Raw genomic sequence first — 13,005 nt, forward strand, 5'->3', positions numbered from 1 at the left:
CGGCCGGGCCTGGCCAATCGCCGCGCTGTCCCGGCGGCGGGAGGGCGCCTATTAGCCCGCCGCCCGGCGGAGGGCGGGGAATCGCGAAGGAAACTGAATCCGGTGCGCCGCCATCTTGGCAAAGGGCGGAAGTTCCCCTGGGCGGAGGAGGCGAGCGAGCCGTTACACCTGGCAACGGGCCGCGGGGGGCCCAGTGCGGCTGCGCGGTGAGTGCCGGGGCGCGGGGCCTGCCCCGGGACCGGCCCCGGCACCGGCCCGGAGGGGCCGCTGTGGCCGCGGGCCTCTTGTGGGGCGGCGGCGGCCTGGGGCCTGCTGCGGGCCGGCGGCCGTGCCCCCTCCCCGGCCGCGCTTCCCCCGGTGCCGGCCGAGCCGGGGAGGAAGCCGCTCCCCCGGGGCGGGGGGGTGGTGGCTCCGGTGCCCCGGGTGCGCTCCCGCCGCCGGCTCCGGCTCTGCCGCGGCCTTTCCGAGGAGGCGCCGCCCCGTTCCCCGCCGCTGTGCCCTCCGCCGGGGCGCAGGCCTCGTCCCCTGCCGGCGCCCGGCCCTTGGCCGGTGCCACCCTGACCCCCCCGGCGGTGAAGGGCTTCTCCCCGGCCCTGCGCCCGCCGCCCGGCCCCGGGGCTGGGGTTTCGAGGGCTCAGCCTGAAGCAGCTGCCTTAGGTACGATTTGCCATTTTAATTGTGGCCGGTAATTATTTCGGACAGCTCTTGCCCATAATGACGGTAGAGCTGTTGGTTCTGACAGCCTGTCCCGTGTAACGTGCGGGCGCCGCCGTGGTTGGAATGGCAGCGCAAGGTCGCGTTACAACGAGGAACGGTGACGTTTCGGTCTCGCGTGCCCTCTCTCAGCTGCCCGTCTGCGTGGGATGCGCTGCCCGCTGGCCTGCGCCGCGCTCATGGGACTGCTCCTCGCCAGGACGATGGCCTGGACTTCGAGCGGGAAGACGCACCCGGAGCTGGTCAACAACCTCTACAGTGAGTACCGCCGCGGGCCGCTCTTCGGAGCACGGCCGACAGCTGCCGACGGGATCCGCTGGCACGTCAGCGTACGGTTATTCAGCGTCACACCTTGTGACGCTGCTCGTTCTGAGGCGCTGGAGTTATATTGCCCCAATGTCAGTATTTGTCCCAGTCTGAACTCGTTCTATTTATAACTGGAAACGTGATGTTGTGCCAGAAGTGGCAGGAAAGACTCCCCGCAGCCTGCCTTCCACTCCTCTGGAGCACAAAACGCACGACGCCTTTTAAAACGCGACGCGGTGCTGCCGTGAGCCTGTAGACGCTGAGCTCCTTGGCGGGCTGTGCCTCCCCGCCGGGGAGAGGCCGCGGGGCCGCAGCAGCGCCGGGTGCCACCCCCCGCTGGGGCAGCAACGCGCCTGAAACCGGCTTTGAATTTCCCCTGCTGCCCAAGCTGGTTTTTCCCCTGTAAGCTGGTTTCCTGGTTTTTCCCTCAGAGGTGAGGTGCGAAGGGGTGTTGGCTGTTTCCGCAGCCATCGCTCTTAACTTTAGTTGAATCACCATGCCAGCGCTCCTGGAACCTGAACCGGAGGCTCTGCTTTCAGGAGGGAAAGCGTGGCTCTTTCTCTTTCCTTACCTTTGGCAGCCCCAGAAGCGTTGTGGGGGTAAGTCACCGTCCCGGGGAGGCTGGGCTGGTGGCGGGGCCCGTGGCGTGACTTCAGCTGGTGCCGCAGGGACGGAAAAGGATTCGCTTCCATCTGGGCTTTGTCGTCTTCCCCTTCTCAGATCGCTTATGAAGGCTGAATTCTCCCAGTTCCACCAACCCCCTGAACTCTCCTCCCCCTTTCCAAATCCCCTCTTGCTACAGTACTGAGGATTTAAGCCCTTTCTGTCTCTGTTTTCCTTCTTCTCCCAGAAAAAGGGATAATTAAATCCCAGCGAGTCTTCGATGTGCTGTTGGCCACTGACAGAGGTCACTACATCAAATACTTCCCATACATGGATTCTCCCCAGTCTATCGGTGAGTCGCTTACGGCACAGCATCGCCACCGTTACGGCGCACCCGCCGCGCTGACAGAGGGGCGCGAGCTGGCTCGGCAGGTCCGAGTTCTCCGCGCTGGGAGCGCTCTGCCCAGAACAGCGGCCAGGTTTTACGATAGGTCAAGCAGAGCAAACCCCGTCCGCGTTTCAACCGTGGGATCCAGAGGGAAGAGCAACGCGGCTTTTCCGTGTTCAAAACGTTCACGGGTTGCTCTGAGCCCGGCCTGGGGCGCGGAGGCGAGCGTGGGCTGCGAGAGCCGCCGAGCGTTTTGGTGAACGGGCTGGAGCGCTTGGGACCCGCAGCGCCGTGCGGCCGCCGTGCGCTCGTGAGCCGTCCCACGGGAGGGGATCGGAAGTCGGTGAAGGGCTTTAGGGCGGAAAAGAGTGTTTCCCTGTCTTGAGGGGGAGGATAAGGAACTGTTCACATTGGTAATGTTAATTGTAATTTCTTTATCACATAACCTTTGTCGCGTGTTCCCTTTCAGGATACAAGGCTACGATCAGTGCACCGCATATGGTAAGGTGAAACTTTCTACTTTTAACAGAAATGGAGGAAAGTGTTTGTTTGCCATTTTTTGTCTTATTTTTTCTTAAATGCTAAAGCAGAAAGGTGAATCCCATGGATGTGATTATCACGCTTGTTTCTTTAGGCACTGCATATGTGAAGCTTCTTTCTTATTAAGATTAGTTTGCCCTGTACTCTTTAAGTTGCTTTAAAAGCGTGCTTAGATAGGAATTCTGCGCAACTGCGGCTGACCGTGAATGTCGTCCGTTTTTTGCACGAGACCTTTTTTCCTGCTGCTTCACATCTTCTTACTGAACCCCTTCCTAAATGCTGTTCCGCAGAAAGGTCTGCCAGGCCAAGCGCTTGAATTTCACTCCGAATGCGTCGGACAAAAGGCCAGGCGTGCTGTGTTTAAATCGGAGCAGATAGTGCTTAGAACGGGAAAAAGTTTTAGGAGAGGAAACTAAAATGGGATGTTTCACCCCGTCTTGTACTTGTTGTCCATGCAGCATGCCCATGCACTGGAATTGCTAAAGGATCAGCTTGTGGAAGGTGCAAAAGCGCTGGATGTTGGGTCTGGAAGCGGATACCTTACCGCTTGCTTTGCCCGGATGGTAAGCTCCCGGGACTCCGGTTGTAGCTAGTGAGGTGCATCGGGACCGGTGGCTTGCCATAGCTGGGTGTGCTTCTTGGGGGAGACGGGAGTGGGGGAAAGGGCTAAACTCTTCCCACACCAGCTTGTAGTAAAAAGAAATAAAGTAATTTTTGGAATCTAAATAGATGCTGTATCTGCCGTGAGGTGTTTTGTGTGTTAACCCAGTTAGGATCGAGAGGGGAGTGTTAATCTACTTTGTAAGTCCATTGTAGGTTCCTTTTAGTTTGCTTCTTGAGTAGTCGCACTCTGCTGCTTTGTTTTCTAAACTCCTGAAATTACTTTCTGCAAAGTGCTAGAAAGCTGGTCAGGATCCTCTTTTCAGGTTAGTCAAGAACCGGCCCTGCCACAGAAGCTGCTAATTCTACCAAATAATTATTTCTTTGGCAATGAAGGATTACTGGGAATCCCTGTGGGCAGTGTCTGGGCATCCCTCACGTCGCTAATCTAACTGGGGCTACTCAGCCTTAAAACCAAGGGGGTGGAGTGTTTGCACCTCCTGTTTGGAAACTCTGCTCTTAAGTTTCCTCCTGGAGATTCTCCAATCCCCACAGTAACTTGCCCTATAAAATACATCTCTACCATATAGGAGGTATATACGTGTTTGCTGGTTTTCTTTCTAGATGGGCCCAACAGGGAAAGCTGTGGGCGTAGAGCACATCAAAGAGCTGGTACATGAATCCATCAGGAATGTCCAAGAAGACGATCCGACTCTGCTCAGCTCTGGCCGTGTGAAGCTTGTGGGTGAGCTCCCTGGGATCCCGATGCTCGTCCTCTCCTGTGAACGCGGGAGCTCTGGCTGCCTGCAGAGCTGAAGGCCACGGTGTAAACAAGTAGTATTGAATGTTACAGGCAGTCTTATTGTACACCTGACTTCCAAGTGTGCGGTGACTCTCTTAATTCAGAAAGAGGCACTCTTCGGAGGAGAGCGGTTGTGCCGCATCTGGGTTTTAGTTTGTTTGGATGGGTCTGCACGCGTTGTTGTGGGTTTTTGGGAGGGTGACTTGAGTCAGCTCTTCCTCTATCTGGAATCTCGCGTCTGCGCAAAGCCACGGTGTTATTGAGAGGCCCTCCTGGCTTTGACTGTTCCTTCTTCTAGCGTGGCTCAGTTGCAGAAATCCCTCCCCCTTTTTAGAAAGTAAACCAACAACATTCAAAATCCCATCACAGTCTTGTTACAGTTTTCATCATCTAGATTTCAACTGAAAGGCTATAGGAAGAATTATTTTGGCGTGGAGTTGTTATCAGAACAAGTCTCTTCTGCATGCTTTTTCCTCCCGTAGTTGGAGATGGCAGGCAGGGATACCCCGAAGAGGCTCCTTACGATGCCATTCACGTTGGGGCGGCCGCAGCCACTGTCCCGAAGGAGGTAAGAGCGATCGTGCTGGATGCTGTTGCTGTGGGCTGCCTGCGTCAGTAGCTGTGAAAAAACTAATAACTGGGGAACCACTGGAAGCTTCTTTTTCTGTCCGTTTTACACGGAGCTGGCAAGCTTATGCTTTTCAAGGTGTCATGACTTTCATAACGTGGCTTTTTTCTGTTGTCTCTTTTTTTTTTTTTTGGCTCTGCTGATTCTGATTTCTCTGCTTGCCAGTTGCTGAACGAATTGAAGCCGGGAGGTCGGTTAATATTGCCTGTTGGTCCCGAAGGCGCAAACCAAGTTCTGATGCAGTACGACAAAACCAGCGACGGGCAGATCATCGAAACGCAGCTGATGGGCGTGATCTACGTTCCTCTGACAGATAAGGAAAAGCAGTGGCCTCGGTAAAAATTTGCTCTCCCTTGAGGAACGTTTCTTCCTCACAGCTGTCCCTGGGAGCTTGCTCTGCTTGACTGCTGGCTTTACTGACAGAGCCCTGGATTCCTAGCAGATGCTGTTTGTTTAAAAAAAAAAAAAAAGAGAGAAGCAAGAGGCTTGGCTGTGGCAAGGCACAGCAGGAGAGCAGGATGTCTCTTCTGTTAGGTAGGGCTCGCAGACTGAGGACTTGAGCTTTTCTTTTTTTCTTTTTTTTGGAGCCTGTGCACTTTCATAAGCACCGTAGCCGTGTTGATTCTGTTGCTGAACTGAAGGCCACGAATGGTAACTGTTGGTTTTTCTTTGCCTCAGGGATGAATTCTGACAGATGGATGGATATCTCTGAGTGACCTCAGAAAGCTCACGAATGGGACTTGTGGCTGTAGATGGTCCGTATGGTTTCGCTTTATGAGCGGAAGCTTTATCGGTGGACGTGCTCGCGAAGGCAAGTTCTGCTTTAGCAGAGCTCGTTACGGAGGGATGGAGAAAAGGGTTTCTCCAGCAGCAGGAGCAGGGGGAGGCTCTTGGAGGCCATGTCTGGCTCCAGACAGTCAGCGGATCCAGAGAAGTCCGGCTGTGCTCTCTGATAACATGTATTCACAGAGAATTCCAAAAGCAGACAGGAATACTTAAACCTTCACTAAAAATACTCTTTAATATTGACTACTCTGCCTAATGCTTGATGAAAATAAGACGCAATTACTGCTTCAGAGCAGCGATCTACCCTGACTTGTCAAAGTTTAATTGTGAGAGCGTGTCGTCTTCCTGTCTTGCATCAACTAATTTAATCTCTGGGAGCAACGCTGAGAAAAATCCCGCGCTCTCGGCTTTCCCCTGGTGCGCCCTTCCTTCTCCCGCACGGGCGGCTCAACCGGGAGGCTTGAGAGCGGCGGGCGGGCCGCAGCGAGACTGGAGGGTCCCGCCTGGAGCAGCTACGGGGGCGGCGGGCTCCCGGTAGCGAGCGGCGGGCTCCCGGTAGCGAGCGGCGGGGTCCCGGTAGCGAGCGGCGGTCCCGGGCCGCGCCCTGAGGCGACGAGGGGCGGGAAGGGCGGGAAGGGGAGAGGGGGCGGCCGCGCGAGCGCTGGGGGGGCGTGGCATCGCGGCGATTGGCCGCGCCGCCCGGCGTCACGCGAACGCGCCAGGCTACGCTCTGGGGGGCGCGCTGCGGTCCGCGCGGCTGCGCGCGGTGGCGCGGAGCGGGGCCCGGCCGCCCCTTCCCCGCGGCGGCATGGCGGAGCCGGGCCCCGGCCCGAGCGGCGGCGGCGAGGGGGAGCAGCAGCGGCCGGGCCCCGGGGACAAGGACGAAGCGGCGCCGGCCCCGAAGAAGCGGCGTCTGGCGGCCGGGGAGCGCTACGTGCCGCCGCCGCGGAAGCTGAGCACCGGGGTGAGCTTCGGCGCGGCGCACTTCGCCGAGACCTCCTACTACTTCGAGGGAGGGCTGCGCAAGGTGCGGCCCTACTACTTCGACTTTCGCACCTACTGCAAGGGCCGCTGGGTGGGCCGCAGCCTCCTGGACGTCTTCAGCACCGAGTTCCGCGCCCAGCCCCTCGCCTACTACCGGGCCGCCGCCCGCGCCGGCCGCCTCCGCCTCAACGAGGAGCCCGTCCGCGACCTGGACATCGTCCTCAAGGTGGGCACCCCCCGCCCCGGGGCTGGGCGCTCCCGGAGGCCTCTGGGTGACGAGCAGGTACCGCGGCAGGCCGGTAGCCCGGCGTGGGAGGCCGCAGCTGGACTCTAGCGATGAGCATCGCCCTGGTGGTCACCGGCGCGGTGAAATAACGCCGTGGCGTGCCAAAGTCTGTGGTGGTTGAGGGGAATCGGGTCTCCCAGGGAGTCCTGCTCAGCCCCCTGAGAACGGGCGAGGCACGGAGATAGTGCTTAGGACACGTTATTGAATGCCAGAGTTGTTGTGCTAAATCCTGGGTTCCACGACAAAGGGGCTTTCGTTCCCCCCCAGTATCAACTGGTCACCAGTGGTGTTCCCCAGGGCTCAGTACTGGGGCCAGTTCTCTTTAATATCTTTATCGACGATCTGGACGAGGGGATGGAGGGCACCCTCAGCCAGTTTGCAGGTGACACCCAGTTGGGCGGGAGTGTCGATCTGCTGGAGGGCAGGAGGCTCTGCAGAGGGCCCTGGCCAGGCCGGGGCGATGGCCCAGGCCCCGGGGTGAGGGTCAGCAAGGCTCAGGGCCGGGTCCTGCCCTGGGGGCACAGCAACCCCAGGCACCGCTGCGGGCGTGGGGAGGAGCGGCTGGGAGCTGCCCGGCGGGAAAGGGCCTGGGGGTGCTGGTCGACAGCCGCTGGACATGAGCCAGCAGGGTGCCCAGGTGGCCAAGAGGGCCAATGGCATCCTGGCTTGTGTCAGGAACGGTGTGGCCAGCAGGAGCAGGGCAGGGATCATCCCCCTGCGCTGGGCACTGGTGAGGCCGCCCCTCGAGTGCTGTGCTCAGCGCTGGGCCCCGCACCCCAAGGCGGCCATGGAGGGGCTGGAGCGTGGCCAGAGCAGGGCAGCGAGGCTGGGGCAGGGGCTGGAGCACAAGGCTGGGGAGGGGCGGCTGGGGGAGCTGGGGGGGCTCAGCCTGGAGAAGAGGAGGCTGAGGGGAGCCCTCATCGCTCTCTGCAACGGCCTGAAAGGGGGCTGGAGCCGGGGGGGTCGGTCTCTGCTCCCCAGGAACAAGCGATGGGACGAAAGGGAACGGCCTCAAGCTGCGCCAGGGCAGGTTTGGGTTGGGTATGGGGAAAAACTTCTTCCCCCAAAGGGCTGTCAGGCCCTGGCCCAGGCTGCCCAGGGCAGGGGCTGAGTCCCCACCCCGGAGGTGTTTAAAAGCCCAGGAGATGTGGTGCTTAGGGACGTGGTCTAGTGGTGGGCTTGGCAGTGCTGGGTTAGCGGTTGGACTTGATGATCTTAAAGGTCTTTTCCAACCTAAATGATTCTGTGGTGAAGCCGCCATTGCGTGTGGCCAGATGGGGTGTTTATGCAGGCCGGATTCATACTAATTGTCTGTTTGTCTTGCAGAATAATGATTTTCTCAGGAATACGGTGCATCGCCACGAGCCGCCAGTCACTGCCCAGCCTATCCAGATCTTGGTGGAGGACGATGAGGTGGTGGTTGTGGACAAACCCTCCTCTTTGCCAGTACATCCCTGCGGCAGGTTTCGTCACAACACAGTCATCTTCATCCTAGGCAAAGAGCATGATCTGAAGGAGCTGCACACCATTCACCGACTCGATCGCATGACCTCGGGAGTACTTATGTTTGCCAAGACCGCAGAGGTGTCCAAGAGGATCGACGAGCAGGTTCGGGAGAGGCAGGTGAGAGCTAAGGGCTGCGGTAGTTTTTGGAGTCTCTTGCATGGTATTTTCTTGAAACAGGTCCAAAGTCAGCCAAATTTTTGGTGTAAACAAGTCCAAGTTTGCGAAACAGCTTGTGGTCACCTTACTGTTCTTATTGTATTAAGCACGAGAAGCATCAAGAGAAAAAAACTGACTAAAAATTTAATTGATTTTGGTAATATTAGATTGAAAGGGATCTCCTTCCCTAAAGGACTGTGCAAACTGACTGGGATTGTGCAAAACAGTTAGAGAGCAGTTGTGTTTGTAAGTGGAAATGTGTCAGGCATCCAATACTTTTTCAATTTTAAAAGTTTTAGAGGTTTTTCTCATTTTTCCAGTGGCTCTTGACCCAAACAGAACTGTAGCTGTAGGGTACTAGCTTCCAGGGTTTGCTTCAAGGCTGTAAACCGAAGGTCACTGAGAGATGGCTCTTGAATTTAATAGGAGTTTTGAATTTAATGCGTTCTTGATTCCCAGCTAGATGGGGGAAGCGTAAGAGAAATTTGGCTTTAAATAGCTGGTTTTAATTTTTTTCCCTTTCCGGTTCAGTTGTAATAAAATTGTGGCAGTATATTGCTTACAAACGTATTTCATTGAAGAGAAAGAGAGGAGTAGCTAGGCTGGGGCTCGGGTGTCATCAGGACAGAGACAGTCTTCTGTTCTGTTTTCTGAGAGTTACTCTTGTGTCTCCCCGTAGCTGGAAAAGGAGTATGTCTGTCGTGTGGTGGGGGAGTTTCCAGAACACGAGGTGGTCTGTGAAGAGCCCGTACTGGTTGTTTCTTACAAAGTGGGAGTGTGCCGCGTGGACCCCAAAGGGAAGTTCTGCAAAACCATCTTCCAGAGACTCAGTTACAACGGCAAGACCAGCGTAGTCAAGTGTCTGCCCCGTACTGGCCGCATGCACCAGATCCGGGTCCATTTGCAGTATTTGGGGCATCCTATCGTCAACGACCCCATCTATAATATGGAAGCCTGGGGCCCCGACAGGGGGAAAGGTGGCAAGATCGACAAAACGGATGAAGAACTCCTTAAAGCGCTAGTAAAGGAGCATTGTTCCAAACAGAGCCTGGATATCTTGGGTATTTCGGAGGAGGACTTGAACTCCAATGCTGAAAATAAAGACTGTGGTAATTCAAGTGACCGCACACAGTCTGTGCCGGCTGATCCTATAAATGAGAACTCTTGCCCTGCCGAGGACGCTAAGGATCCCGAGAGGGACGCTAAGGATCCCGAGAGAAATGACACAGCAGCTTGTCCACTGACCTCTGATAGCAACCTGGAAACGCTTGAAAAAACTAAAGAACTCGGTTCATGTGAGAATCAGGATGGGCAAATGGGAGAAAAGAGTTCAGAAGAGAAGGACCCTTTATGCGTGGAGTGTAAAATTACAAGGCAGGACCCATCTCCCACGGAGCTGGTGATGTACCTACACGCCTTGCGCTATAAGGGAGCGGAGTTTGAGTATTGCTCCAAGATGCCCGAGTGGGCAATGGAAGACTGGGAGGAATGACCGAGGACATCTGGCACCTGCGGACATTGCTGGCCAGGACAGCGTCTTGTAAAGACCTAAGATTTACTTTGCAAATGGGGTTGAGGTGAACAAACTGCCTGTGACTTGAGATGGGGTGGGAAGGATTCCTGGCTGCCGACAGGCACTGTGAAAGATGTGTCGTAGCCCCGTCTGGTCTTTCTGCTCTAGATTTATGTTGCCCTTTGGTGAACTAGCACTGCAGGGCAACAACCATCACTCGGCACGGGCCGCTTTGCCTTTCACCTCAGCCTGTTCTGGGTCTGCTGTCGGTTATCCACACAGATAATGAAGTGCATGCACTTAAAATTGTCAGCAACTGATTTTTCTTCCGGCCTGCTATGTTCTTGTATCTTACAGTAAGAGCTGCTGGAATGTCGCTGAATATGCTGGATGTCATGTCACACACAAAACTATTTTTACTGTATTTTATTGTCAGACTGATTTTTAAACCCCAAACGTTATCACCGAGAATGCCGTAAGGTAAAATCAGAGCAGGGTGAAGCCGATCCATTTTGTGCTTACTGTTTGTCAGCAAGGTAGACTTTGCTTTGAAATTGCTCTTTTAGAATCGGTTCAAATAATGACTTAAAGTTAGTAACTCTAGCGATGGATCTCCTTATACTGGGCTTATTTTTGGAGGTACTACTCCCCAGATTTTGTCTTTGAGATTTATAAGGAGAGCGATTTAGTAGATTTTGCCCTTCTATTTTGCTGCCTCCCCTGTGACGTATCTCCTGCCTTCTCAAAAACACCTGCCTTCTCTTCCGAGAACCTGTCGCGCTCTATCCCTTACACCTCGTTGAAAATGTCGTCATACTTGAGCAGAAATCCAAAGCAGAGGTCAGTCTGCCAACTTCGATTTTTAAACATTTTTTCTTTAAACCTTACTATAGGTGGGTGGTTTCTGATTGGCGTGGGATTGTTTTTAATATCAGTTCAATGTGACAATCAGCTTTAAAGAAAAAAACAAAAGCTGTGTTATGAACCAGATGACTTTTTTTTAATATGTTTTATATGTTTCCAGGATGATAAATATCACTATAGTTCTTATTTTCATCAGTGTTCATATGGTCGCCTCTGGGTTATAATAATAATTCTGCTGTCTCAGGTTCTTTTTTATCCTTCTTTTTTCTCCTCTTTTCCATATGTGTCACCAGTGGTCGTGACTGCTGCAGACAATCAAAACCTTTACCTGGGAGGAGCCGTGTTTTCAGGACTGTTTGCAGACAGTGGTCTCTAGCCCTGTCGCTCCATGTCCATGTTTCTCCACGCCCATTCCTACATAGGGCGCATGCGTAGCGTTCTGCACTTCTAAAATATTAAAGAAGCCTTTTTTAAAGGTGAAGAAAGGAATCCAGAGGAGCTGATACTATTCAGCAAGTGTGGCACCAGCCTGGCTGGAGCGCGGTCTGGTCTCGGGCGGTCTCTCCTGGTCGTGCTGTGCCCTAGGGAGCTCTGGCTGCTTCTCAGCCCCCCCAGGCGTGGTTTTCGTGCAGATCTGTTATTACCGGTTTGCCCATTTCACACAGGTTACTGGAGAACTCCCTGCTTCACAGGTATCCGTGAGCGGGATGCTGGGGAGCTAAGGTTGGCCAGGCCCACAGGAATGCCGGCCTTCCTCCTCAGCAAGGCTCCGAGCATCACTTGTTGCTGTTACCAGGATCCGGGCTCGTGTACCAAAGCAGAATAAACCAGCTTACTTCTTCCAATAGCTCAAAATAGCCAAGTGATTTCTTTCTCTCCTGGATCATCCATCTGATGTGTTGAATGTTGCCATACGTGTTCACTTAGGCTTGAGCTTTGCTCCTCCACATCCTGCCAAGGGTCTCGTGAGTCTGCTTTAACCACAGATTTGATCCCCCCCCCTCCCCCCGCCATCACATATTAAAGCCAGGTCTAGTACTTAGCTCCAGGCAGCTTGTTAAACAAAAGAGGTAAAAGGTCCCCTGTGTTGGAGAGATGATGCTAAAAACTAGTCTCATCCAGGTTTTTCATACACTGAAATACATATTTCATGTATCTGTAAATAAAACTTGGGCACCTTCAGGGTATAAATAAGGGTGTCTGCAGCTGTTACTAGCTTTAGACACAAGGGAAAAGTAATAGATTTAGGGACAAGTTTTAAATTAGACTTTGAGGTGTCCCAAGTTATATTGTCTGGGTTTGGATTCCCCCCCCCCAGTAAGAAATAAGTGTCTGAAAAGGATTTTGCTGACTCGTGCCCGTAGATGGAGACTGGGTGGCTGCAGGGCCTGGCGAGGAGCTGCAGCTCAGTGCTGCGTTTTTACTTTTTCTGGCTATGCATAATGACCGCAGTTAGCATCAGTTATCACAGCTTGCTGGGCGAGAAACCCCGGGGCTTCTGTTTTCAAAGCACTTGAACAATGAAAATTTAAGGTTGGTTTCACAACCTACCGCCAATCCCATCGTATTTCATTTTATTTCGGTCCAGAGCTGGTGTCCAGCCGCTACGTGCTGTAAACGCGCACAAGAAGCCCGCATTTGCTGTTTTGCTAATAGGGCACGTGTCGCTGTTGGAGATGGCTTGTGATGAATTCCCACCTACGCCTGGGTCTGGGGTAACTGCTGTGCCCTGGTTGCGGGGTGATGGGGAGCAGAGTTATCCGCACAAAATGTGGGTCCTGGAAAAAGCCCTTTCTCCAATACAGTTTTATTTTGATATATCGTTTTATGCTAGAGCAAAGGAGGGGGAGAAGGTGCATCTCGCCAGCAGCTACAGCCCTGACCTATACAGATGTATGTTCCTCTGGCAAACCCTGGTGGGCACCTTGCTGTGGTCCTGTGGGATGGATGGACCCAGAGTTAACCCCTAAACGTCCCCAGGGTGCCCACCTCCCACACCATCGCGCTTGTCCGACCGGTCCCTCGCGGGCACCGTTTGCGAGGCTACGGAGCCGTGATCTGGCCGTTCTCTGGATTTCGTATAATTCCCACAAGGATTTAGGTGTAGTTAAACCTGCAAATGAGGCGATGGAGGCCCCTTCCCGCGCAGCTCCGGCAGCCCTGCGGTTCATCGCTCCTGCCTCCATGCTTTTTATAAGTTACCTATTGACGGATTAGGCAGGGAGGAAAAGCTTGCCTGTATCCCTTCAATACAATCATTTATGCTTTTTAACTCATCGTAGCTTCACGAAAAGCGAGGCCAAGTGCAATAATGACTCTTCTAAAGCAG

General features: G+C 54.3%; 2 protein-coding genes across 4 annotated transcripts; both read left to right on the plus strand.

The window, feature by feature from the left end:
• Nucleotides 1-105: 105 nt before the first annotated feature.
• Nucleotides 106-5,946, plus strand: LOC309593421 (protein-L-isoaspartate(D-aspartate) O-methyltransferase-like; the record flags this gene model as incomplete). 3 transcript variants are annotated; one of them, XM_082317950.1, is made up of 9 exons in its annotated part: nucleotides 106-206; nucleotides 847-972; nucleotides 1,871-1,975; nucleotides 2,481-2,512; nucleotides 3,010-3,114; nucleotides 3,776-3,896; nucleotides 4,436-4,521; nucleotides 4,747-4,916; nucleotides 5,260-5,946. In XM_082317950.1, the coding sequence occupies exons 2-9, from the start codon at nucleotides 864-866 to the stop codon at nucleotides 5,270-5,272; spliced, it is 741 nt and encodes a 246-aa protein (XP_082174076.1). In that variant the 5' UTR covers nucleotides 106-206; nucleotides 847-863. The 3 variants fall into 3 exon arrangements, with proteins under 3 accessions (XP_082174076.1, XP_082174077.1, XP_082174075.1); XM_082317949.1 differs by lacking the exon at nucleotides 106-206 and adding an exon at nucleotides 244-657 and having other exon boundaries at nucleotides 5,260-5,936; XM_082317951.1 differs by lacking the exons at nucleotides 106-206; nucleotides 5,260-5,946 and adding an exon at nucleotides 241-657 and having other exon boundaries at nucleotides 4,747-4,920.
• On the plus strand, nucleotides 5,356-11,502 carry RPUSD2 (RNA pseudouridine synthase domain containing 2; the record flags this gene model as incomplete). Its single annotated transcript, XM_082317329.1, has 4 exons — nucleotides 5,356-5,392; nucleotides 6,090-6,577; nucleotides 7,964-8,260; nucleotides 8,979-11,502. 4 exons carry the CDS (start codon nucleotides 5,356-5,358, stop codon nucleotides 9,789-9,791), a joined length of 1,635 nt encoding a protein of 544 aa, XP_082173455.1. The 3' UTR covers nucleotides 9,792-11,502.
• Nucleotides 11,503-13,005: the final 1,503 nt, after the last annotated feature.

This window comes from Platalea leucorodia (genome assembly GCF_965183815.1).
Source record: "Platalea leucorodia genome assembly, chromosome: 7".
NCBI lineage: Eukaryota > Metazoa > Chordata > Aves > Pelecaniformes > Threskiornithidae > Platalea > Platalea leucorodia.